General features: G+C 43.0%; 1 protein-coding gene across 10 annotated transcripts in view; it reads left to right on the top strand.

Moving 5' to 3' along the window:
• LDB2 (LIM domain binding 2) overlaps positions 1-27,659 on the top strand; it is a 373,888-nt gene that overhangs the window by 343,446 nt on the left and 2,783 nt on the right. For 2 of the 10 annotated variants that reach the window (XM_004773400.3, XM_013046263.2), the window contains exons 6-8: positions 20,248-20,371; positions 23,291-23,442; positions 26,011-26,153. In XM_004773400.3, coding sequence (XP_004773457.1) covers positions 20,248-20,371; positions 23,291-23,442; positions 26,011-26,115 — 381 coding nt within the window. In that variant the 3' untranslated portion in view covers positions 26,116-26,153. The remainder of the gene's footprint in view (positions 1-20,247; positions 20,372-23,290; positions 23,443-26,010; positions 26,154-27,659) is intronic. The other 8 variants (XM_004773398.3, XM_004773404.3, XM_004773396.3 and 5 more) reach the window with 6 other exon arrangements.

Genomic DNA, 27,659 nt, shown 5'->3' with positions numbered 1-27,659 from the left:
TTCATCTGAGGCTGTCCTCAGGCAGTCTGGGTCTAATACCCTCCTTCTTGTTGGGATCTCCACTGAGCTCTGCTCTTCAAAATTCACATTGGAAAATGCAAACACCAATTTGATAACATTTGTCATCTATCAAATTGGCAAAGTTATTTTTTTATATGGTAATTCATTGCATTGAAGAAGATACATGAAAAAGGATTCCCTTTTAAGCTGCTTGAAGAATATAAATTAGCACAACTATGTGTTTCCACATTTCATTTCCTTAGTTAGGATTATTAGCATAGGCCTTTAGCAAAACCATCGATAATAAAACTTCCCTGACCCCAGTGCTTCCCAGGACTACAGGTAAGAATTCCTGCAAAGCCAGGCTGGAGTGTTCAAGGAGGGGAAACAAAAGTTGTGGGGCAACCCCCCAGGGGGGTGAGACTCGTTTCTAAAACCCTGAGATACTTTGTCTCATCCGCATAAAAGTGTCATCATGTCCAGTGGGCTTTAAGATAGAGCCTAAAGTAGAATAAGCATGGCTAGGACATTAATCTTATTTTGCCACATAGAAAATTTGGGAGTGCAGCCAAATTCACTCAAGCTTAGACTTTAAAACGGATGTCATCCCCAAAGGCATTGTGGACAGCGCGTTCATCATTATTTAGGGGTCACCAGAGAGACATGGACCGTGCTGGGGCATCACTCTCTACAAGGCTCCTCAACCCCCAAGTTTAGGATCATTTACCTTGAAAGCTAAAATTAGAGCATTGGTGCTCAGCACAAAGGCTCTGTTGGCGTAATTAATAATGCAGAGTCCTCGTGTGCTGTGTGATATGAATTGTGTTGCTAATTATATTGTTATGAATGTGGTTTAGAGTATTATTAATGCAGGAAATATCAATACTTAAAAGCTTTGCTGGCAGTGAGATTTTTGCTTTAGCAGGCATGAGCTGGCCCGTAAGCATTAAATACTCTCTTGCTTAGAGGCATTAATCTGTACTCCCTTTGAATACATTTAATTAAAAATTTTGACTTCCCAGTAATTGTTGTTTTTATGTAACCCCAAAATAGAATTTTATTGGAGGTCAAGATCTTTTATATAAGCACCCATCTGTCCAGCCAGGGTGACGTCCCTCAGACAGTGGTGTCAGGGAGATGGTGAAGGGGGCCGGCCTTCTCTATGAGAGTCTTGCTCTCCTGGGAAAAGTTTCAGCTTTATGGATAAGAATAAAACCAAGTTCAGAGTCAAAAGGGGGAGAACGCCATAGAGGATATGATTTGGCTCTGTCCTTTGCTGTCATTTTCTTAGTACTAACTCTTGAGAGTCCATTTCAAACTACTTTGGAGCCCACTGACCTGGGTTCCAAAGTTTACTGTTTCTTGAGTGAGCAGATACTTTCACACACATAATTTTGCCTTCTTTCCTCAGATTTGAGGGTTAGCTGATCCTATTTGCCTTTTCATAGACATGAATGGTTTTATAACTCAGAAATGATATGTGGATGGTCAGGAGAGAGGTCACTGTGCTCCAGAGCTCAAATACCTTATCTTATGCAAACCTTGTAATAATCTAAGACTAGGCATTGTTACCCCATTTTGGGAATGCTGAGGCTTGGGAACACGGAAGCCTCACTAGGGTAACACAGTTGCGAGGCCCCAAAAAGGATTTGAACTTGTGTCTGACTCTAAGGCCCAAGTCCCTTCCTGGCTTCTCACAGGGTCAAGTTGGTGAACATTTGATCTAAGTAACCAAATGTCCCATTTGAATGGGACTCAGAGCTTTCCTGGAAAGTGGGATTTCCAGTTTTAAAATCTGGACCACTCCCAGGCACACTAAACAAGCTAGTCACCCTGATTTCATCCTATCATTTCTCACTTTTTATTACATCTTCCTAGATGACTATGATCAAGAGTTTATCCTAGAGATGGGATTGGAGTTTACTGACTGGTTCCCCCTCTAGGAAGTGGTTGATATCCAAGGACTGTCAAACTCACACATGGAGGAGTGGTTTCCCACCAGGAGGGGCAGAACTCTCCAACAACAAACATCAGCCAGAAAGTCACACTAACTGGCCCATGGATGACCCAGATGCGGTCTGTCCGTCTGTCAGAGAATATTTCCTCCAGCATTGTATTTGGGGAAACATAACAGTTATTGTTCAGTGCAAGGTATCATGGACCTGGGATCCAACAAGCAGACCTGGGGTATAAGGTGACAGGGGAAAAAGAAAAGCAATGTTTATAAAATATTCACATGTCTAGGCAACTTGCAGCTGATTTAAGAAGACCTACATGTATACACCAAAGAATACCAGGCTGTAAGACTTTACTAATAAAGTTGAAAATATGCTAGTATTAATGTAGCTGGAACTAAAGAATAGGAAATAAATGCCTGAAAGTTTGTCAGCTTATTAATCATTCCTTTGTAAGCCATGTTTTTACTTTCATAGCTGCAACATCTAATCACAGTTCATTGGCTAAAGGCCAAGCTAGCTTTTGCATTGGCATATTACCATGTACTATGGTTCTGTGCTTCTTGTCCACTTATTAATGCTGCAGACTTCCTACTATTTAGTCTAAAAATAGCATCAGTTCTGTGAAAGATACCACATTTCTGTTTTAGCCATGGTGGAGAAACGTGGAACAGTGTGTGTACATATGTGTATACCTAGAAAAAATATTGTGATGCTTAAAATCCATAATTTGTTATTCTCCTAAAGCCTTCTTTTGGGGTATCCTGAAAATTAAAAAAAGAAAAACAAAAAGTAGAGAGAGAAGGATAAAGAGAGAAGCAGATTTTTTCCCTCAGAACTCTAGCTATGCATAATCTCTTTATTTTTAGTGCTTAAAATGATCATGCCAAGCTAGAATGAAACCCCAGAACAGCCTTTTATTAGAACTTTTTTTTTTTTCCCTAAATGAAAACTGTGTTGCACTCCTATCAGATCCTATTCTGTTTTCCTTCATCAGTTTGGACTGCAAAGTAGCCATGGAAAAATGATTGATCGGTACATTTCTTCATATGATGCCTTGTGCAAAGACATCCTTTTTGGGTGCTTTTGGACAGAAAATTCCTAGATAAAAATGATTCCAACCGTAAGGTTTTCCCCAACCACATCCCTGGCTTAAATATCTGTCTGTTATCCATGCCAGTGCTCAAGCATGGATGGCACAGCAATGATTTCTCTAAATCCATGATTTATTTTGCACCCAGAAGAACTCGAACAAGACAAATAGCCTTTAAGAAGCCACGTGAACCTCAGGGAGCTGCCAAGGACACAGGTGAAGAGTGATAGGGGATGCATTTCATAATCAGAAGGAAGAGCAGCGAGAGCGATAAGGTCTCATTGCTGCACAAACAGAAAAAGTGAACAGTTTGCATATCAGACGTATCAGGTGTTCGGATTTGACGCAGAACTCCTGAATAATGTGTTGTTTGCCTTTTGGAGAAATTAAGAGGAAGGAAATGTCATTCTGAAGCTTCACACGAGATAGTGAAGAAAGACGGTAGACTGGGAAATTGTCATTTCCTAGGCTGCTTCCGAAAGATATCGCTGGGAGCAAAGGGTTCCAGAGAGGTAACGGAGGAACTGGGCGGCTCAGAGCTGGCCCCAGAAATGAGGACTTGGCAGAATGCTTTTTAATGAGCCTTGGTTTCAAAACCATGTGCCAAAGGAAGAGGTTAACAACTTTGCAATAGTTGAGGGTAGTGGAGAGAGGGTGAGCTTCGGAATAATTCATCTCTTTAATTGATGTTTAATGAGCACCTGCTATGTGTTGAGCACATTTGTAGCTCTAGGATTAAAAGGAGTTATGCTCAAATCTGGCTCCCTTAACTTCTAGTTGTGGGTCTGGGACAAAGCACTTAGCTTCTCTAAAACTCTGGTCGTAGCCTCTTAGAAATGGGGATAATCGGTCCTAACCCCCTTGTTGTGAAGTTAAGATGAGATCAGTTATGAATGGTGGGTCACTTAAATCTCTCCAAGCCTCAGACAACTCATCTGCAAAATGAAGATAGAAATACCTAAGTCATAGATTTATTGTGAAGTTTAAATGGGGTGACAGAGTGACTAGTTGTGTGCCAGACCCCCCAAATAGTACATGACCTTTTTAGGATTTTTTGGTACTGGCTCAGATGAGTAAAAGTCAAGCAAGAACATAAGTGTTTCTGTGGGGCAAATGGGAATTTGTCATGCTGGGAAGCTTCTCTAGGCTTTCAAAAGAAGCTTTTACCATGCAAAAAATTCCAGAAGAATGGAGGAATATGGTGACCCCCCCCCATTCTGTCTATGTTCATGCTAAGTGAATATGTGCTTTTAAACTGAAATTAGCACCTTTTCAGGACTAAGGGCATTAGGTTCTGCCTCAGACCATGAGGGATATGGAGATGGACCCCACTTGCAAGGTACTGTGAGGGAACTTATTTCTCCTGGTGGCCAAACCAAGATTTGCCCACACATAACAGCAGAGCAAAACAGAAAGTCCTGGATGCCGTGGGAGAATTTCAGGTTGCAAAAATTTTCTAAGCACTAGCTAAGAGGGCTGAAACCAGACTCAAAGGGAAGAAACTGTCTTATTTGTTAAGGGGAACACCTTACCAAATGTCACAGTGTGGTGGAAAAGATAGACCCTAAGCAAGAAGAGAAAAGACCACAGTTCCCAGGCTGACCCCAACTCAACAGGTGGGATCAGGCAGAACCTCTTGAACCCTCTGAGCTTTGGTCTCTATAACTATGAAAATGTCCAAGAGATTTCCAGCTTTCAAAAGTCCACAATTTTAGGAGGCTTGTGCTGTTTTATAAATAATTTGAGAATCTGTGACTCCATCCAAATGCAGTAGCCTAGAGTGAACTTAGTTATGTTTTCTTATTTCTTGCTGGAACGCTCCCATGTTAGTTCTGCTAATTGGTCCTGCCAGCTCCCACAAAGATGCTTACCCCAGCTCCGCACTGTTCTCAGAGGGCCTGAGGAACCCATTCTTTCTCTTATCTAAGGATTCAGCACCAAAGAGGGCAAGGTCAGGCAGATGTCTACCATAAAACTCTCTGAAATACACATGCGCACATGCACACACGCAAAGAAAGAATGGAAGCGAATGTTCCCGCATGCTGGATCAATTTAATGACAAGAACAGAAACAGATTTCCAATCATCCTATACAGATCATCTGTCAAGGGTCCGGGATCCAGGGATGTTCTCAAAGCACAGAAGTGAAAGGAAAACAATTAGACATGAAGAAAGATAAGGAAGGAGAGCTTCCAATGTGCATAACTAAAGATAGATGAAAGAAAAATAAAAGAGGACCTACGGTCTGTGATCCGTATTGAGACTTTTAATACTCTCTGTAGGAAAACAAGGACAGTGACATTAGAGGCGATGCGTACTCAAGTTTTCATGGAACCCCATAGACAAAGTTAAAAAGGATGGGACCTATGAGCCTAACAGTATCTAACAGCCCTGCTGAGGAGAAAAGAACAAGTGCCCTGCTCTATCTGTAGCCACATCTCATCAGTCTTTCTACGCTGAAGTGTCTGCATTGAGATTTAGAGGATATTTCCCGCATTCATTCATTCATTCATTCACTCACTCAGTCACTCATCCATTCATTCAGAATTAATTTGTTTTTATACTCACCTACTAAGTGTCGACTTCTGATGATGAAAAGGGAGCCAACTCCCCTGGCCACAGGGATCCCATTCTTGTTAGAGAAGCAGCTCATTATAATGCAGGATGTTGGAGATGTGTTCATAAGCATGGGAATAAAAGTTAAGAGAGGGAGTAACTACTTAGTTTGGGGGCTAAGTGCAAAGAAGTCAAAGCTAAGGAGTCCCTGAAAGCTCTGGGACTTTGGGCCAGTTACCTACCCTCTTTGGTCTCCCTTTCCTCATCTGTATGTCTGTGTAGTTAATGTGCTGGAAGATGAAGTGAGAAAGCCCATGGGAGCCATTAAGCCCACTGCCCAGTGCCTAGAGAACACCAAGTGAGCGCTAATCATTATTAGAGGTAGTGAGTGATTCATTAGCCAGCTGCTAAAAAAAGTTTTATAATCACAGTTTTCTTCCCTCTTGCAACTTTTTCAAGGAAATCTTCATGTGTCTGAAGAGTTGAAACACGGCTTCCTCAGGTCTTAGTTTAGACTCTGTTGCTCTGAACTAACTGCAGTAGGTGGTAGACAAGACCCTCTGTTCCCTGAGTTTCCTAACACTTGATTCCAGAGTAGAATAAAGCATTGTGCATAATGTCTTCACCTTCAGGAGATCCCCACACATCTGTTCTTTCTCCATCCTTACTGATTTCCTTACAAACATCAGACTTCTCTTCATGAACCACTTCTTTCCTCTTAAATATTCCCTTCTCCTACCATGCACATCCTAGACCTTCCTAGTTCCATGTTGGGTGGCACAGCACTGAGTTGTACCAATTAAAAAGCCTGCTGCCCTCCCAGCACATGTGTACTTGAATACCCACCTCTGTGCTAGCTCCAGGGCAAGGCAAAAATAAATTAGACCTTGGTGAGTGCTGTGAAGTGTAAACCTGGCGATTCACAGACCTGTACCCCTGGGGCTAAAAATATATGATATGTTAAAAAAAATTAAAACATTTTAAAAAATAATAAAATAAATTAGACCTTGTCCTCAAGTTGCTTACAGTCAGTATCTCTCCATTCTCAGGAGACCCCAAATGTTGCCACTCTCCTAACCCAACTCTCCAATGTCTTCTTTTCTCCCTCAGGCCAAAGGCCACTATCTTCCTGATGATCTTCATGATCCAGTACTTCACAGCCTCTCCAAACTCATCTTCTCCCCTGTCTCATTCTCTCCATGGCCACCATACTCCTAGATGTTTCTCAAAGTTCCCAGGCCTTTGCCCTAGCTATTCCCTCTGCTCAGAATGCTGTTCCTTCTGCCTGAAATGTTTTTACCCAAATATCTCACTTCTTGGCTTCCTCTGAGATTATGATTGCCAGATTAAATACAGGACTCCCAGTTGAACTTAAATGTCAGACAAATAATGAATAAATTACTACTATTATTAATTATTATAATAAATTATTTTTATTGTCTGACATTCAGATGTAACTAGGCATCTTATATTATTATTTGCCAAATATAAGCTCATCATGTGACCATTACTCAGATGTCACCTTCTGGGTGATTATCGTCCTTTTCTATTGCTGCTGAGACAAATTACCACAGATTCATTATCTGACAGTAGACTAGTAGAAGTCTTGGCATGGATCTCACAACATTAAACTCAAGGTGCTAGCAAGGCTGTGTTTCTTTCTGGAGGCTCTGGGGCAGAATCTGTTTCCTTACCATGTCCACCCACATTATTGGCTCATGACCCCCTTCCATCCCCAAAGTGAGCAAGGTCATATCGGGCTTTCTGCAACTGCCATCTTTCTGACTCCGGGATAACCTCTTCACTCTTAGACGTTCTTGTGATTATATTGGATCCACCTCAGTAATCCAGACTAATCTTTCCTTCTCTAAGTGAGCTCATCAGCAACTTTAACTCCCTTAGCCTGACACATTCCCAGACTCAAAGGATTAAGGCACAGGCCCCTCTGTGGAGCCACTCTTCCAAGGAGTGATTTTAACCAGAGTATCCAGATTCTCAACCCTCCCAACTTCAACACATCCTACCTCCTTTCCCTGCTTGCTTATCACTAACATAGATCTCATGCTTATTTATCTGTCTCCTTCACTGGAATGTAGTTGCATAAGAGCAGTGATTTTCTTTATTCCTGTTAACCACATCCCCAGCACCTAGAACACACATGGGGGCATAGAATAAAAGGTCAATTAGCATGTGTTGAATGAATAACTAAATGAATGAATGAATCCCAATCTCTGCCAACTCCATTTTCATACTGTGTTGCCATTGTCAACACGAATCCTGCTTTTCACCAATCTCACTTCTGTCCCTGGGAGGAGAAATGGCTGCTGATACAAGGCTCCACGGGCGCACAATGATCGCGGCCGGCGGGAGCAATTGAGCAGCTGAGCGCTACATTACTGAGAAATTGCTCCTTCCTTTGTGTCAGAGTGGAGCTGGAGGGCTGTTGCCTGGCAGAAGCTCCCAAGAAAGCAGGCAGGCAGGCAAGCATTCCAAACACCATGCACTGGGTGCTCGGGGCCAAGAGAAAGAAGTCCATATCCCCACACTGACCATAGCCCAGAAATCCTCCCAAATAGCGCCCGTGGGAATGCTGGCCCAAACCCCAGAGCACAATGCTGTCTTTAACAGTCTTGTGGGTATTTACACGAGGGCAGGAGGCAGGCATAACCATGTAGTTAAGGTTCAGGAGGGATTATAACTCGCATGAACAAGATAACCATGTTCCTTGGAAACTGTCACTGACAGCTCCCAAGGACCATATCCAAATTCCCTTATTCGCAGTATTAAGATTATCAGGCCCCACTTATAAATGTTAGTGTTTAAATGTTACCTCACTGCAAGTACACAGTCTCTTAGTTCCTTGGGAGAAATAACCAACATGCCAGAAACGCTACCTATTTCCGGTGAGGAACAACATGGGCTAGAGCAAACACCCCCAGTGCTGTGATGAACAGCACTTAGCTTGGGGGCGGTCTCTGGAGACTCGAAGCTGCCAATATTTGCCTTTGGGGATATTTGGTGCTTTTATTTAGCCAAATGCATCAAAATACTGATGATGCTTTTCTCATGCTTAGGAAATGTGGAGGGAAGAAGTAACAATGTGATATTTACCGTATTGCAGATCAATGTCCATGCTGATGGCGCTGACGGGGGCTACATCATTCACAGAATGCTTTTGCCTACATCAGTCTTGCCTCTGAGCTCTGCTTTGGGCCAGAAACTGAGGCCCTGACTGATGTGACCACTGCCTGCCTCGCCACTGTAGCTGGCTCGCTGAGTCCATAATGGGCAGTCTCCAACAGCGTGTTCTCTCTTGCATTCATGTCTGTATTCCCTCTGCCACAGATGTCCACCCAGCCACTAGATGCCTCTTCTTTCACCTGGCTGACTTCGAAGTCTTCTTCCTGGTAACCTTTCCTGACAGCCCTTGTCCTTCTCCTTTATAGTTGCCAGCCCATTTGGGAATTTTGTTTTTCTCCTGCCTCCCTTCCGGAAAGAGGTTTCAAGGAAGGGAGTCTGGGCTTGCAATGCTCACCACTGCATCCCTGGTACCCAAGTAACTGCAGTCACAACATGAATGAAGCAATAACTAACTTACTTTCTGATGTCTAATTACCCATTTGTTTTTGTTGTCCATTCTGTCATAGTCATGTAGCCAAGCATTCATTCATTCCACAAACATTAGATCCATTGCTGGGTGCTGGGTAATATAACAAATAATAATAATAAAACAGTAGGACAAAATCCGGCCTTCTAGTTCTTCACAGTCTGGTGGAAGACTGGCAGTGTTATGTGTCAAGTTAACTAGGCTTTGTCTCCGTTTGCTCAGGCTGCCTGAACAAAATACCAAACACTGGGTGGCTTAAACAACAAAAAGCTGTTTTCTCATAAATCTGGAGGCTACCAAGTCCAAGATCATGGTCTGATAGGGCCTCCAGTGAGAGCTCTCTTCCTGGCTTGCCTTCTTGCTATGCACTCACTTAGCCTTTCCTGAGTGGACACACATGGAGAAAGAGCTCTCTGGTGTCTCTTCCTCCTCTTACAAGGCCACCAGGCCATCAGATTATAGTTTTAGTTAACCTTAATTGCCTCCTAAAGGCCCTCTCTCCAAATACAGTCATATTGGGGGTTAGGTTTTAACATGTGAATTTGAGGAACCACAATTCAGTTCATAGCAACTAGAACGCCAGCTATTTAATCAAATGCCAATCTAGGTTTTGCTATGGAGGTATTATGTAGGTTTGTTTGTCATCTATAACCCGTTGTACTTGAAGTAAAACAGATTTCTATTCCGTGAGCTTCATTCAAGTAGTTAGAGATTTTTTTTTTAAAGATTTTATTTATTTATCAGAGAGGGGGGGTGGAGAGAGAGCACAGGCAGACAGAATAGCAGGCAGAGGCAGAGGGAGAAGCAGGCTCCCTGCCAAGCAAGGAGCCCGACATGGGACTCGATCCCAGGACGCTGGGATCATGACCTGAGCGGAAGGCAGCTGCTTAACCAACTGAGCCACCCAGGCGTCCCAAAGTAGTTAGAGATTTTAAGAGCAAAACTGAGGTTCTCTGGAGAAGACGGAAATCTGCCTCAAGACTGAAGCATTAACTCCTACCTGAGTTTCCAGCCCATGGAAACTGGATTTCAGACTTGCTGTCCCCTACAATCATGTGAGCCAATCCCTTAAAATACTTCCTGTTGGTTCTATTTCTCTGGAGAACCCTAATACAATAAAGAGACAGTGTCTTCCAGAGACTATTTAGTAACCCTGAGCAACTGGTCCTTACTGTCACTGTCTGACCCATCTGAAAGCACACCATTTGGTCAATAACAATTTTAAAAATTGGGAAATACAAATCAAAACAACAATGAGGTACCACCTCACACCAGTCAGAATGGCTAAAATTAACAAATCGGGAAACAACAGATGTTGTCAAGGATGCAGAGAAACGGGAACCGTCTTACACTGTTAGTGGGAATGCAAGCTAGTGCAGGCACTCTGGAAAATAGTATGGAGGTTCCTCAAAAAATTACAAATAGAGCTACCCTATGACCCAGCAATTTCATTACTAGCTATTTCACCAAAGATACAAATGTAGTGATCTGAAGGGGCACCTGCACCCCAATGTTTAGAGCAGCAATGTCCACAATAGCCAAACTGTGGAAAGAGCCCAGAAGTCCATTGACAGATGAATAGATAAAGAAGATGTGGTCTTTATATACAATGGGATACTACTCAGCCATCAAAAAAAAAAAAAAAAAAAAAGAAATATTGCGATTTGCAATGATGTGGATGGAACTAGAGGATATTATGCTAGATGAAATAAATCAATCCGAGAAAGGCAATTATCATATGATTTCAATCCTATGTGGAATTTAGGAAACAAAACAGAGGAACATGGGGGAAAGGAGGCAAAAATAAAACAAGATGAAATCAGAGAGGGAGATAATCCATAACACACTCTTAAACATAAGAAGCAAACTGAGGGTTGCTGGCAGGGAGCGGGGAGAGGGGATGGAGTAACTAGGTTATGGGCGTTCAGGAGAGCACATGCTGTAAGGAACACTGGGTGTTATATACAACTGAACACTACCTCGAAACTAATAATATGTTGATTACTTAAATTTAAATTTTAAAAAAGAATTTTTAAAATTTACACATAGCCCTCCAGGTGAAAACGCTCCTTAGATGTTTGCTAACCATTGTGGGGTATTTCCAGGCAGATGTTTTCTCTTTCCTTTGGAAACATTCTAGTTATGGTGTCATAGAGCTTAGAGATGCTGGTAGAACACAGGGATTGGGTATCTGAAACAACGACAAATTATTTATAGGAAAAACATATTGACTAAACATTTTAGATGTCTGTTGTATTATCAAAATCTAATTTTTAGGTTGTGTATGTATATACACACACATATATAGGGCAGGGAAGATCTATACAGTTTCAAAAGTAGATCTTGACAAGTTTCAAAATGTCTTCCATAAAGCCCCTGCCCCCCACCACACCAACTTGGTTATACCCTCACCATAAGAGACATGCATAAGCTAGGACCTAGGTATACACTTGAAGTGGATTTTCTCCTAACAACCCGATTAGTTAACTCCTATGGTTGTCCTGACTTTCCTGATGGGGAAACTGATACACCAAGAGGTTGAGTAATTCACCCAAGGTCACTCAGTTATTAAGTAGCTGGGATTTGAACCCAAGCCAAATTTGCATGCTAATCCCACTACCCATGATGCCTCCTTGTACCCAAAGTCCTTCATCTTCTATATATTGCCTAATTTCTTATAAACCATAATGTATATGGAAGTCTATTCAGAGGGACAAAACCCCCACCAGGTAATATAGTAGAGGAAAGTTAATATGGCAGATTATGTACAAAGATGTTGAGCCTAGGAAGCAACTAGAGGAAGAGGCAACACTAAGATTAGCAACTGCCATTCCAGGGTATAAAGGCAGGAGGCATTACTGTCAGGTCACCTGGTAGAAACGGGGGCCATAGTAGACCTATGGTGACAGCTGTTGGATAGGCCATCTGACCCAGAGGGGACAAAAAATAACCTCACTTGTTTTTTTACCCATGTACTAGACTGAAGAGTACCCCTCAAATATTCATGTTCATCTGGAACATCATGGTGTGAATTTATTTGGAAATCTAGTGACCAGGGTCCTTAGAAGAAGAGAAGACACAGAGACATAGAAGAGAAGGCCATGTGAAGATAGAGATTGGAGCCAAGAAACACCAAGGATTTTCAGAGCCAACACAAGCTGGGAGAGGCAAGGAAGGATTCTAGCCTTTGGAGGGAGTGTGGCCCTGCCAACACCTTGATTCCAGATTGTTAGCCTCCAGAACTGAGTTTGTGGTACTCTGTAATGGCAGTCCTGGGAAACGAACTCAACCCACTTCCCTCCAATCTCCCCTGGTGCCTCCAACTGGCCAAACCTCATCCAAAGCAGGTTGGCAAAATAGTTGGCAAATAGTGTGCAGGGGTCTGTCCTCTGTGATACAGAGCTGGGAGTAACGATTGGGTCTAAGAGCGAATAGACAAATAACCAGGGCACTATGGAAAGGGATGCCCATACCAAAAGATGTGGTGGAAAAATGAGGTCCATAGGGTCAGAAGGAAAGAGAATGTACTTCCAAGGCTTTGAACTGACTGTTCATTGGCCATCAGATAGCTACAGCAGAAATATTGAGCCTGGCTAGTCTGATGGAGCCTCCATGGCTCAGGGCAACAGCCCCAGCCCTTCTCTCATAGGGGTAGTCAGAAAAGCAACCAGTGGTCACAAAGAGTCCTTTCTGGGAGCCTCAAAACTGAGATCAAGGCATAGATATTGAAATGTGCATGCATGGCTGGCTCAGTCCAGCAAAAGGATGGTTCTTGAAGTGGCAGCTGCCGCATGGCAAAGCCAGCTCCTCAGCACCACCACCTTCCTCTCCCAAAGCAGAAGAGGGCTGTCTGTCTCTGGGGGTGGATGAGATAACTTTCCCCAGTAATCAATTTGCAAAACAATTGAGAAAAGGCAGAGGCTCCCCTGGTTGAATCTTCAGATAAAAAAGAGGGTGTTTTGAATTTGACAACCAATCTACCTTTAATCCTATCAGGAAATAAACCGAAATCATAATCTGATGTTTTAGAATTGCATCGCTTCTAAGGGAAAGCATTTCCTTCTCTCTTGTTTTTCATCCTCTGAGGCAGAGTGGGTTTTACTCCTGTGATACCTGTTATTCATTCTTATCTCTTTCTAGGTGTGATTATCTGCTTATTTTGCTTTGCTTTGTTTTGTTTTTCTTTTAGATTCTGTGGATCTCTCTATTGTTTTAATGTAAGATCTCTTTCTGTGAGGTGTTTCTTAATTAGGAGATACTCCTCCACCTTAGATAAGAGCTTGTTTCTTAATCACCCCCAACACTCTGATATCTTTTTAATTCAGAATCAGCCAGAGGAATAGGTTACTGGAGGGGGGCAGGGAAAGAAAGAACTCTAGTTTGTGGATTTGAACATTTTGTATTTATCACTGAATTCTAAAAACTGATTTTTATTAGAGACATTAGCCACTAAAATGCAGTGTAACTGTTGGCCTAATTACCATCCCTTGGTGTATTATATCTAGTGACCCCCTAAATCTCAAGGAGGCCAAATGATTTACTCCCCAGTAGCTAACCAATCATATCACACAATGATCTCTTGGCTCAGTAGAGAGCCACTGATGCAACTAGTATTTATCATAATACTAATTTCCACCCTTTGAGCACTGACCTTGCTCCACGCATTGCATTAAGTATTCCATATGTTGTTTCAAACTATTAGAGATTAGTATCTTTATCCCCATTTTACAGATGAGGAGATTCAGAGAGGCTGCAATTTCTGGCCAAGAACACACCATTTGTAAATGGCAGACTTGGGATTTTGAATCCGTATGAATCTGGTTCCGAAGCCCACACCACTCATGTATGACCTATATCTCTATGTAGAGGTCAATACTGTGTACAGGGAACAATACAAAGACAATGAGAGCCTTTAAACTTGGTATCTTAGCAGTAATTTAAGCCCCTCTGACTTAGAGAGGTAGACAACAAAGCAGTTAGTTGTTGAGAACACAGGGTTGGAACCAGGCAGACTTCACTATGCAGTTCTTCTTTGCCCTTTAAATGGTTATAAAACCCTGGCTACATGATAAGAATTACATTCTTTACTCTCAGCTCTAGGTGATTTAATGGCTGTGAGCTTGAGTTTCCTCACCTGTAAAAGTGAGCCAGGACCTGGTGAGAGTTAATGATATAGTATATGTCAGGTACCTACTCTAGGGACAGGCATAGGTTAAATATTCCATGGCGATTATGAAGTTACGACCCAGCAAATATTTGAGTATGCCTAATACGGTGTTAAATAGAAAGAAGAGAAAAATGATAATATGGTTTGCTATAGATAAGATGAAACAAATCCACAAGAAAGGAGTATTCCCAATGCAAATATAAACACTGGGCTGTACCTAGATTAGGGATTAGTGCAGTAGAAGCAGGGGTCCTTTGTGGGTGGGCATGGTCAGAGACAGACTGGGCTTTGAACTGGACCTTGGAAGCCATCAGTGGTCTTATTGGTGGGATTCAACTGTGGTTTATAGGCCAGTGCGAGACTGTAAACTCTTAGTGGTCCATGACAAAATGAGGAAGCTTGCTCTGGAATGTAAATCAACTACACTGTTGAACACATTGTTTACTTCATCCAACTTTTTTTTTTTTCTGACATAAGACTTTCTCAGTGAAGGAAGCAGTGAACTGAATTACACTCTGCCTTAAGCGGCTTCTCCTGTCACAGAAACACAACAGATAGTTTGCAGACCACCTACACTGAACAGCACCAGTTTAGTACGGAGGTCAGCAACCTTTCTATGAAAGGCCAGATAGTAAATATTTTCGGGTCTGTGGGCTCTAGGAACTCTGTCACAACTATTCAACTCTGGTATCATATCACAAAAGCAGCTACCAACATTATGTGAGCATGGCCATATTCAGCCCACAGGCCACAGCTTGCCAGCCTCTAGTTAGAAGGACTGGGAAAGAGGGGAGGTCTTCTAGGAAAGAAGAACAACGTGAGCAGAAGTCTGAGCTCGTACTGAAACACTAACCTCGGGCAAGCCTATATGCAAAGAGTAGGTGACTCAAGCCCAGAGGATGCCATCCATCATCCAGAAAAGACTGAATCAAAGTGTTGTCAGTAGACAGGACTTAGGTTTGGGAGTTAGCCAAATGTCAACCTCAGGGCATCAGCTTTTTCATAGGCCAGAGCCAACTCTGACAAGCATCCCCTATTTCTGGAAGTGGGTTTGGGCAAGAAGTTGGGCAAGAAGAGTAAGTGTGAATATATAGCTAAGGAGAATCAAATTTCTCCAGGAGAACTGTCAGATAAAATCAAAGCAAAACACAATACTGTACATTTGCTGGGCCCTTTGTTTCTACAAAAGGTCCCAGGATGAGCTGAGATCTTCCTGTCCGGCCTAGACAAATAGTAACTGGGCACATGCATGTGCATTTGTGCAAAGCCTTCTCTACAGGAGAGTCAATTGGTTATTTCTCACATGGACAAATACATCACCTCTAAGCCTCCAAGACAAGGCTTTATTTGTCTACTATTAGCAAATGACTCCTGGCTATAAGTCTGACCAATCTGTTTATTATCCACCACTCATCCATCCATCTACCCAACCATCCACCACCTATCCACCCACTCATCCATCCATCCACCCACCCATCCGTTTATCCATCCATCTTTCATCCAACTATCCTTGTACTCACTCAGCAAGTTGCTGTTGTAGTTCCAGGTTTTGATTCCATACCAAAGGGTCAGTGCGGGGGCCCAAATCCCAGAAAATGAACTCAGAAGCATAGCAGCATCAGCTTCGCTTAAAATCCTTACTAAATCTGCAGAAAGATGTGCTTGCAGTTTTGCTGGGATGGGCAAGAGCTTTCTTTGAGATCCTAGATGGACCCGACAGGGACCACACATTTAGGAGCTTCATACTCCAAATGAGATCTCGGGCTTTGCTGACACCTGCCCCTTCCACAGTGCTCTAGAATTACTCCTGGTAATCCTCAACACCACTGCAGGAGGAATCCGAACTAAATGGCAGCCCTGAGTGCAGACTGCTGCAGATGCTGTAGAAATGCTGTGGCAGTCCTTGTCAGGCAAAGGGACAGGTCCACTGAGAACTTTGTAGCAGGCTCAACTCTGCAGACACAATTGTTCCTTTAAATCAAAAGACTCTGTGTTATTATGCTTAGTTCCACTGATATGCATTTGACTGATGTGGTCATGTCGCTGTGTCTGTGTGTGTGTGTGTGTGTGTGTGTGTAGCGTGGAGGAAAAGGCATGTAGCCTGGTTTATACTTATTACAAACAGGGAACACTTTGCTTAGAGTCAATGGACGGGGATATAAGAGGATTCATAAACTTCCAGATATTTTGTACAAACTTTAAAAAAGAGGCTACAGAGCCTTCCCCAGATTCTCAGGGGGGACCAAGACCCCAGGGACAGCAGGAATCCTGGCTCCAGAAGGAACTGGCGAGTGACTGCGGGAACCCACTCCCCCAACCGTCTTCCTGATCTCATTTCAGAACGCCCCAGGCCTTCACTGTTGCCAAAAATGCACTGGCTCTCTGCCTGAGAAGGCAGGCTCTTGTCTGAGTTAGTTCTGCCACCTACAGCATGCAGCCCAGCACTCCACAGCAGGCTCGTTTGAACACATGAATCCAGGAGAAGGCTGCCTTTCCAGCCTGGGAACCCTCCTCTGGAAGAAAAATGGCTTTGGGGATTCCTAATTAGTATTCAGAGATAGGAACTCCTTTGGGGTGGGTTACAGCGATGGGAAGATATTTTTACATTAAAGGGGAAGGGATAAATCCTGAGGATTTGCACCTGAAGAAATTCTGCCCAAAACCCAGAGAGGAAAACACCCTCTGCAAGAAAGAAGTAGATAATGAGCTCACAGGTTCTCACGATAAATGCAGCCGTCCCGTCTGCTCATATGTTCCGTGCCCACTGCCCTTCTGGAACCGCAGGGGTCATCTAACTTGTCATATCATGGAAATCCTTGCTTCACAAACCTGCGATTCCCAAAGAAGCTTGATATGTACACCAGAGTGGTTTTCTTAATATGCTTAAATCATTCCGAGGGGAACTGTATATTCACCAAGGACAGAGGTGATGTTATCCTCTTCCTTATGTCCCCAGTGTCAAAGCAGAGTGCCTGACACTTAGGAAGAAGCCCCATAAATGCTTGTTAATTTAAAGGAACAGAAATGTCATTTGTTTCACAATCTGTCATGTTCCTGCTAATACAGAATCATCATAGCTACTGTTTATTGAACTCTGATGTGTCGGATCTATCATCTCAAACTCTCACAACAATACACAAGATGGGTATTGTCTTACAGGTGAAACTGAAACCCAGCACTCTTAAGGGGCTTGGCCAAGGTTGCACACCTAGTGACAGAATTAAAATCCACACCTAAACCTCTTGGCATCTAAGTCCGTGCTTGTTCTGCTCCATCCATGCATTTTACATCCACAGTAAGCCCATGTCTCAAAAATGGGGAATGGGCCAAAGGAAATGGTTGAAAACCTTAGTTATTTTAATTAAAAAAAAAAAGAACATTTTCCATTCTTTAAAATTTCCCTGAAACCTTTTCTTACTAACCTAGCTTAGTAATAGTTCCAAACATCTTCTGACCCTGTCTGAATCTAGCAGTGTTTCTCCTTGGATGGATAGTCCACTCTTATCTCTGTTTGTAGGGATGACGGTAAAATCCTTTACTGTGTTTGGAGTGGTGAGCATTAATAGCTGGGGCAGACTTGAGGCTCTCTCTAGCTTGCACAGTGAGGAATTCTTAATGGAGGAATATACACATTGAGTCTTCACAGAGTGGAAATGTGGAGTTAATTGCACAGGACTTCCCTCGCTTTCATGGGGTCCTCCTTACCAGCATTTTAAGTTTCAGAAAGGACTCCAAAGTAAGCAGGAGGATAGACAAGACTGAAGATGCCCCAGAACTAATCCAGACCTCATGCCTGACAGCCCGACTAACTAGGGTTGAGCGGCTTTGTCTATCTGGTTCACGCTGTACTTGTGTCATTCAGGTTTCGAATTCTTGCTCTCTTCTTCCTGAGAAACTGCAGTGGGAAAGAGATTACAGCTGTCTTGTCAATGGAGTTAGTGGTTTGGGCCAAGTTTAGATCATCAATAGGTAAAAAGAGCAGAGACATTTTTCTAGATGAAGGTAATCTTGATTATCATGCTTAGGCTTGAGAAGGAGGGATGAACATCAAAAAGTGGGGTTAAGTGACAAAAAAGTGGAATTCCAACTGGAAACAATGGGGAATTTGCATGTCTTTCTGTTTATATGTAAAACCCAGAATATGTAGGGTAGCAGACCTCAAACTGTAGTAGTATGTATCAGAATTAGACTGGAGCATGCTTCTCCAAAAGGCAGATTCAGGACCCTAGTTCCAGACCCAGTGAAACAGAAGGGGAGGAGTCTGGAAGTCTACATTTTCTTTTTTTTAAAGATTTTATTTTTTTAACAGAGAGATTACAAGTAGGCAGAGAGGGGAGGAAGCAGGCTCCTTGCCGAGCAGAGAGCCCAATGTGGGGCTCGATCCCAGGACCCTGAGATCATGACCTGAGCCGAAGGCAGAGGCTTAATCCACTGAGCCACCCAGGTGCCCCTGGAAGTCTGCATTTTTAAAAATCAACAAATTTGGTTCTGTTGAAAGAAAGATCTTCCAGTCTTTACAAGGACACCTTAAATGCATCCATTCAATTGAGCCAAACCTAGGACAACAGAGAAAAAAATGCACCGTCTGGGCATTCAAAGATTTCCAGGTCAAGTAGAAAGGAGACTTAGAAGCAGAGGGTTCCAAAGCATGGATGAGTAAGTTCACAGAGCAGAAAAGGCTGGGTGCTATGGGAGAACCATAAAGAGTCACCGAGTTCAGCCTGCACAGGGAGAGAGGTACACAACCTGGAGACGAAGGTATAACAGAAGAAGTAACCTTGTCTTCAAGGATGAGTGGGCATTAGCCAAGAAGAGGGGAGGGAAGAATTCCAAGTAGAGGGAACCCAGTGGACCAGTGGATAAAAAGCAGCATGTCTGCTGAATAATGACAGAAGGAAAAGGAGTGGTGTTAAAAAGGGGGGGGGGCGATGAAGGCACATCTGCCTTTTATAATGAAATGCTATTTTTCCACATGGAAGAGTGCTTTGCCAATATGTGTACGGCTGTGTTGTGGTCTTTGTCTTTTTAGATACAGCATTCTCAATACAGCAGTATCCTGATGACCTTCCAACTGAGAAGGAATTCAGAAAAGTTCAAGGCAATCCTAAATGGATTTACCTTCTTGTTACATTCATTAATCTTTGTCATCAGATGTCTTGGACCAAAGTAAATCTGAAAAATCTAACCAAAGGAGGGAAGGAAGCAATCATGTACAGAGCCACAGAGAAAGCTCCTACTCTGAACTAATGTTGGCATATGTTACTGACATTATCATTATGTGTAAAATATAAATGAGTACATGAATAAAAATGGAATAGTGTTCATCGTGGGCCTTGATAAGAATTAGGATCAAAAAAGTACTTGTAGTTGCCACTTTGTTCTCCACAGTTTAAAAGATGGCTTTCACTGCCACATAATCTACATAAACTAGCATTGTAACTCACAGTGTGTGGTTATACAAACAGGAACAACAGCAGAAACCAGAGTAGAAATCAGAGCATGCTGTGCACCATGGAAGAGAGCTTTTTTCTTTAACCAGAGAGAATCATTTGAATTCAGAATAGAGCTACATGTATCCACCCAACAGTTTGTACAGAATGTGTCTCTCGATATGTGTGTGTGTGTGTGTGTGTGTGTGTGTGTAAATCACATTTGGCTATAACATGGTATTATAAATAACAGTAAATTAGGTGGGCATTATCAAGTGTTGGTAATATTTCTTTTCCTCCAAACTTGCACAGAGAAAATAAAAACCAGGGGAAAAAAGAAAAGTACCTTTGAGCTTTCTAATTGTTTCCAGCTGTTAACATTATTTATTGCAAATAATGTTATCAAATAGTGAAAGACTGATGTCTTTGAACTTTTTGCAGTTGTGTGTAATTCTGGAGCCAATGCAGGAACTGATGTCGAGACATAAAACTTACAACCTCAGTCCACGAGACTGCCTAAAGACCTGCTTGTTTCAGAAGTGGCAGCGGATGGTGGCGCCCCCAGGTATGACCTCATTCTTCACTCTTGCTCTAAAGGCATTTTCCAAGGCCTTTTGGGGGGATGAAGTGATGTGAAAAGGAAGGAAGGAATCATAAATTTGCCAGGATGAGTAGTTTCTTATGGATGTTTGGGCCTGGGGGCGTGGAATTGGTGAAGTATGAGCACCCTTAGGAATTATCTACAATCTCACTTAGGACCCGAAACCCCGAAAAATCAATTGATTTATTTAATGTTCAAGATCATTGGCAAAGACAAAATCAGAAGCAAGGTTTCCTGTCTCCCAGACTGGTGGCTATTCCACTGGACAAGACTGATGTCTTCTCATGGTCCATTGTTATTTTGTTTTTTTGTTTTTTGTTTTTTGTTTTTTTTAAATAGGAATCATAGACATGATGGGAAGGAAGGGATAGAGAGAGGGAGGATGGATGGGAAGGAAAAGGAAAGAATGAAAGAACGAAAAAAATAAATAAATTTGCTCCCTTTTTAAAGATAGATCTAATATCAAAGGGTGCTCTGATCATGAAGAGAATACATAAAAGATTCCATTTTCCTCACTTCCTTAGAATGCAGTTTAGATACTGCAGTCTCCTGCTGAGGCTCTGAGATTACTGCTTCCAGTCATCATTAATTGTCGTTCTATCTAATACATTTTCACTCCCAGGCTTGTGTCGAGCCTCATTGATCATAAAAGCAAAACGTATCCGTTCACTAAAAATTATTTTTATAAAGAGTAATTATTAACATGAAGCACATAGCTTTCTGAATCACAAAATAGAATGGTCACCTTCCACTGGTCGTGGGCCAGGCATTTTATATGAAACGAATATAGTAGATTTAACAAAGTACATATTTAGAAATCTGAGAAAAAACGAGCATCATTCTACATAGAATAGTTGCATCCCTGTCTTAGGGGAATTTTAGAAATTTGGAACATTATTTTTCAAATCTATTTGAATGTGCTTAGATTATGTTCTCTTTCAATATCAATAAGGCTTCATGGGAAAAAATATCTCACTGAATGAATGCTTTGAGAACCCATATTTTCCAACATATGCATATATAATTTATACATCATTTATTAACTCAATCATTCATTCAATAATCATTGATTAAGCGCCTAAGAGGTGCCAGGCATTGTTCCAGTCACAGGGGTACAGCACTGAATGAAACAGTCAGAAATCCCAGCCCTCCCAGACCTTATGTTCTCTTTCTGAATCCTGACAATAACCTTATGAGATATTGAATATTACTTCCATTTCAAATATACAGGGCCTGGGATTTAAGCAGTAATTTGCCAAAGATGATCTCATAGCTGATCAGTGAAGGAGGTCTGTGTCACAAGAGGTGTTTATATCTCCAGAGTTCATGACTCTATGACTTCAGCTACTTGCTGCCAATGGGAGTAATCCAGAGTACACAATTTAGGTATATTTCCCCAAAATTTCACAAAAGAAGTACAGATTTCAAAAAAAAAAAAAAAAGTAGCCGACTTTAATTCTTGAGGTAAAGGAAGAAGATGTTTATCAGGGGAACTGAGTATTTGATTGACTTTGAACGTGTCGCTCAACTCTGGCACCATGAGCTAGAACAATTCTATTCCTATTTCCCCAACCTTCAGGACAAGCACCCATAACTCTCTGTGGACAGACATGTTAGGCCCTTTGATGAAAATCTTTAAACATAAGAGACAAAATATTCATGAAGGAAAAAAATATGGTATGTAAATGAGAACATAATCCCTTTCTTCCTCAAAAGTCAGGGATAATTTGGTGGACTAGGTGGTCTTTGACATGATCCTTAAAGGAGATCCTGCCCACTGTCCATCAGAAGCAGCATAGGTGTTTTAAGAAAATGCCACAAGGTCCTCTCACTTGGTTCTGGTATGGCCTTGCCTCACCTTCTCGCCATCAGAGTTGGGTCAAGTCTAGGGTTAGCAAAAAGGATGCTCTTACATTCCATTTCCAACTGAGTAACTTCCTGGAAAAAGTTTCTGAACATTTCTCATTTACAAAGCACATATTAGAATAGAATCTAATTAATAGAATTACTATGAATATAAGACAGGCCATAGAAACCATGAAGAACATGAAAACATTTGGTAAAACTGACTACATAATGTATAAATAAATAATATTCATCTGACCACCCATCACCACAGGTCCCTATGCTTCCAAGAAGAGGACATAGACCTGTCCTCTATTTCTAAATCTTTCTTGAAAATATTTAACTCCCCATCATGAACATGCTGGCTGTGGCACACTAAGACATTTTTCCCCCAGGAACATTGAAATTAGTAGCATTCTTTAAACATCGGAGTCCAAACCATGCAACTTGAGAACCATACTGAGCTTGGGACCCTACATTTTACATTCACGGCTGACAGAACTCATGCTTCTTCTTTATACTTTATCTCCAGGTGTTATGGTACTGGGCACTTACCCGGAGACAAAGCTACTACCCAGGTTTACCACCTTATTTTGGTTTCATCTTTTCTCTCACACCTCAGAGGCCCCCTCCCACCCCCCGAGGGGGACCAGGGCCCTCCTTTTGCTCTAAAGAAATGACAGTCCAGAGAAAAATGTGTTCCCCAATTTTGAAATGGTAACAAGACTTTTAACTCAACTATAAAAGTGGTATTTGCGGCTGACCCTTAAAATATAAAATAGATTCCAGACACCCATATAACGTTCGCAAAACATGATAAAACACAAATCATTCCATCTAGATACCAAAGAAGAGAGTTGCACGCATGTTGTGCTAAAAATAAAGCAACGGCTTCCTTCCTTTACTCTGTGTAAAGTTAAAAGAAATGGAAACAATTTAGAGTCTACTCTTTTCAATTCACAAGCACAGCCTCCTTGGAGGGACAGTATTCTGACCGTCGTCCTGGAACTGATCCTCCGTCCATTTTCCATTGTGCAGCAGAACCCACAAGGCAGCCGACAACCAAACGGAGAAAAAGGAAAAACTCCACCAGCAGCACTTCCAACAGCAGTGCCGGCAACAACGCCAACAGTACAGGCAGCAAGAAGAAGACACCAGCCGCCAACCTGAGTCTGTCCAGTCAGGTACCTGTAAGTCTCGCTTTCCTTTTAGGCCTGAAATCCTGCCTTTGCCTGTCTTCCACCTGCAGGGGACCACGTGAAAGCCTCCTTGAGCTGCCAACAGCGTTCTGGGCAGGTTGGGGGCGGGGGGAGGGCAAGGCCGGGGCAGGGGAGGGCAAGGAGGGGAGGGAGGAGCTCTGCCATGGAAACCTTCCTTTGCAACCTGGGAATTAGAAAGGAATATTAAGAGTCTGTGCTGCGCAGGGACCTGAATTAAAAAGCCGTCAGAGTCACAGACAGGAGATATGTCACTTAAGGTTTAATTAAAATATCACTTAGCAGCAATGCCTGGTGGCATAGAAGGGGCTCTCGGCGCCATCACCGGAGACCCCGTGCTCCACTGGAAACTAGCTCCCGGCGTTCAGGCTCCATATTGTAATTGGATTGGGCCTTCCCGACATGGGTGTCCCTTCGTATTTTAAGACTCAGGTAATTAACTCCCGGCCACTCAAAATGCAGCTCAGTGGATTCCACTTTACCCATTTCATGAGCTCAGGGGGAGGGTCGGCCCCTGGTTTGGTCTCAGCTCTCTTGACCTCTTGACCCTGTCTTTCATTTCTGGGTCTTGACAAAGGAAATGGGCCACTGAGAAGGAGGCTTCTTTGAACTCCAAGGCTGACAGCTGACGGGTGTCCCCAAAGAGTATATACCGTGTGGGCCCTTTCTTCATCTTTCTTCATCTCCTGTTACTTTTATTTTCAAGTCCTGTCCTGTCTGCCCAATTCCTTCCTGACTCCAAATCCCTCAGCCCAGTGTCAGATCATTTATCGCTTTTAAATTTTCACGCTCCTCTAAGCATTTCTTGTCCCTTGTCCCCTCCACGATTACTTGTGGGTGCTCCTTCTCTGATTCCCTAGTCACACCGCCCTGTCACCAGGCGTCTGACTGTCCTTTGAGCCCCGACACTTTCGTGGTGCTCCATGGATATCCTCTAGATACCGTGTCTTGGGAAATGTGCTCTATTTCTTGTTACTTCCCTCAACCCATGCAATTTGACCTCTTGCCTCTTCTCATCCCCCCCACCCCCCCACCTTGATCTCTCATCCTCACATCTCTCCCCATGTGAGAGTGGACTCTTCTTTCATGGGGATTCTCCACTTACTTCTAAATGTGTCTTTCAAGTCTGTCCCTGACCCACTTTCACCCACTTTCCATCAGTCCGTTTTCTTTGGCTAAAACCAATGCCATCAGTACCTGAGAATCCCCGGGGCCGCGGGGACTCCTCCTGTCTTCCAAGAAAGAGGGTATGGATTTTGTCCTCACTGCACTAGAAAGAAAGGGTCATGGAGAGAGTGGCCAGCCTGTGGGGAAGGTGCCATTTTAATTTTAACACTGCTAGGAGTTATAGTCTTTAAATAATGCCAGACTCACCTCTGTTTTCTGAAGTGGGCTAAAGAGTCAGGAAAAAAAAAAATCAAAGAAGTAAAACAGAGTCTTTTTATTAAGGTACCAATAAGTTAGGCCCACTCTTGGATAAATTGGAAAATGTATAGAGAAAATGGCCTGGTATAAATAAATCAACCCAGAAGTGCTCAAAAGTAGCCCATTATTCATCTACTCCTAGAGTTTTAAAAACTAACATTTGTTAGTTTTCCCTAGCAAATGAGAGTGCATTCCAGAGGATTCTGGAATGGTGACATTGCTACTTAAAGGCACAATGGCTGCAAGAATTCAGCTCAGTTCAACAAATGTTTCCTGAGCTCTTACTATGTGCCCCTCACTATACCAAGAGTAAACAAATAAACAACAACAAAAACCCAGGCCCTGCCTTAGAAGAGCTCAGCGTCTCCTCGAGGGATGGCCAAGAAATTTCCCTTCTCCTGCCCACTCAGTCTCCAGATGTCAGCTAACAGGGTCCGGCACTGAGTAGCGATCTAAGGCCCAGACTGGGTTTGGCAGGCTGTCCGTTAGTGATGTCTGTCTCAGGTGTAGAAGAGTGGCGTGAGTGTCATGCATTTTGATATACCTGGCCTCGTTGGAAACATTTCAATTTTATTTTAAAGGGCACATAATTTGTTCTACTCCCTGATGCTCCTTTCCACCAATCCACCAACTGCATTTTAGTGGAGGATACCTGTGTCGAGAGGGTTCTTAGTGAATTGAGACCCTCTGGACTTGGTGAGAACAAGGCACCATTAGAAAGTGAGAGCAGAATTTCAGCACCAATCCCACACCCATGCAATGAAAAGAGGTTTTAACAGAGTAAAACTTACAGAGGGCCCAGAGGGGCAGGGAAAGACAACAGGAAAAATGTACACATTTCTGTGTGCACTCCAGTTGAATGGACATTAAATGATAAGCATCGTCTGGCTTGTAGTGACCACATCTCTTAACCCTGTGTACTGAACTACCAACACAATTTTACTGTTAAAATGGAACGCAGTCTGCAGCCCTGGCTGTCTCGTTCACAGGCATGACCAGATTTTGTGTGCCACTGTGACCACAACTGTGGTCTGCCTCGCTGCCGCGGCAGCAAAGTGTGTGTCTGGTGAGGACTAGGGTTTAATCCTTGGATTCTGCTTCTCACTCCATGAGCAGGGGCTAGGAGCGATCCCGAACTGCAGCCTCAACCCTGGGAGGGATGGAGACCTGTGTCATTCAACAGCAGTGACCCCTTCTGGCCAATTTAAGGAGAAGCATTGAGGGGCCCTGAAAGGAGTCACTTCCAGTCCTCCTCAGAGGTTGGTGGTCCTTGCACGGGGGATTAGTGAGAAGATGTGACATGGGCAAGAGCTGGTGGCACTTCCAGGCCTCCAGCGAGGAGCAGAGGTCTGCCTCATGGGGAGCCGAGGGCATCCGGGTTACTCTCAGACACACCAGCCCTGCCTCCTGTGGGACACACGAGATAGCAGACAATGGAAATGCACCTCTCACTACCCATGTTGAATGTTGGGGGGATTTTTAAAGATGTGGAGGTGGGGAAGATGGAGCCAACATCCACTAGTGAGAGGCAGCCCAGAACGTGCACTATGTCTCCATTCATTTTGTGTGAGGCTAACAAATCGAGATCACCTGAGCAGAGAACCACTCCTCTAGTCTGCAGGTTCCGTAGAGCCAGGCAGAGCCCTGTGCGTACTTGGATAAGCGGCCTCAAGAATCTATGTGCCTAAGAAGCTCTTAGCACACATCTCTTTCATAGCTTGTCGTCTATCAATCATTCACACGTGTACACATAGGATCATGTATCTGGCTGAGGATTTTCTTTTATAATCAGGAAGGCAAATGTAGCATCTCTCTGAAATTCAGGATGCTGACAAGGATTTATGCCTGGGCATCTCTTCCAGCTGTTCCAACCAACATGAGCTGATATCAGACCCATTTGGAATGATTCAAATCACTATTTTCATAGTATTTTTCATGAATGACCACTATTTTTCTGATGCAATGAAGGCACCTGGAGCGTTGAGGACCTTTGCCTAATGTCACGCTTAAGCTGCCTTCTGATTTTTCTCCTCTGTTTCCAAATTATGCTTACCTCCCCACACTGTCCCAGCCTCTCTTGATGACCTTGGACTCACAATACTAATGCAGATGCACATGGTTGGTCCCCATGCCCTTCTCCTGTCCTGTGACACCTCCCGCATGTGTTTTCCAACCCTTCCAAAGTGTGCTTGTTGCACGTAAGTCATGAAACGAGATTAATCCACATCATCCTCTCCTCAGTCTTGCCCTGTTCTTTCCCCCACCTTTATTCCTGATCATAAGCACTGTCTCCTGATTGCCTGTAACCAAGCAGCACTTTTTTGTCCAAAACACCCCTAGCGGGTGGTGCGGCTAACCCGATAACGCCCCCTCCTCTCTGGAGAGCCCATTCCATCTGCAGTCCTGTCCGTATTCTTGCCAGTCAGAGTCTCTGTCTATGTTGTTCTCATCTCGAGTCCATGTCGGTGTCACGTCTGGCTCTTCGTTGCATAATCAGTATGTTCTTTGAAGCACACTGCTGATTTCCCCGCCAGCACCTGTATTGCTGAGTTTACCCAATTCGTATTTGAGGCATTTACTTCACCTGGGACATAGCTCTTTAAAATCATGTTTGTCAAATTACAGGAGTGACTAGTCAGAAAACACAGTTTGGAAATCCATTGATGATCTCCCCCATAATTCTCGGGGAGTCAATCGATCACTCAAATAAGGTTTTCTATTCTGAAATCAATCAGGCAGCCATTAAGGCTTCCTTTCAGTTGGCA

This window comes from Mustela putorius, unplaced genomic scaffold (genome assembly GCF_011764305.1).
Source record: "Mustela putorius furo isolate JIRA1106 unplaced genomic scaffold, ASM1176430v1.1 tig00000083_pilon_pilon_pilon, whole genome shotgun sequence".
Lineage (NCBI taxonomy): Eukaryota > Metazoa > Chordata > Mammalia > Carnivora > Mustelidae > Mustela > Mustela putorius.
Note: the sequence above shows the minus strand (reverse complement) of the source record. Positions and strands in the feature narration are given on the sequence as shown.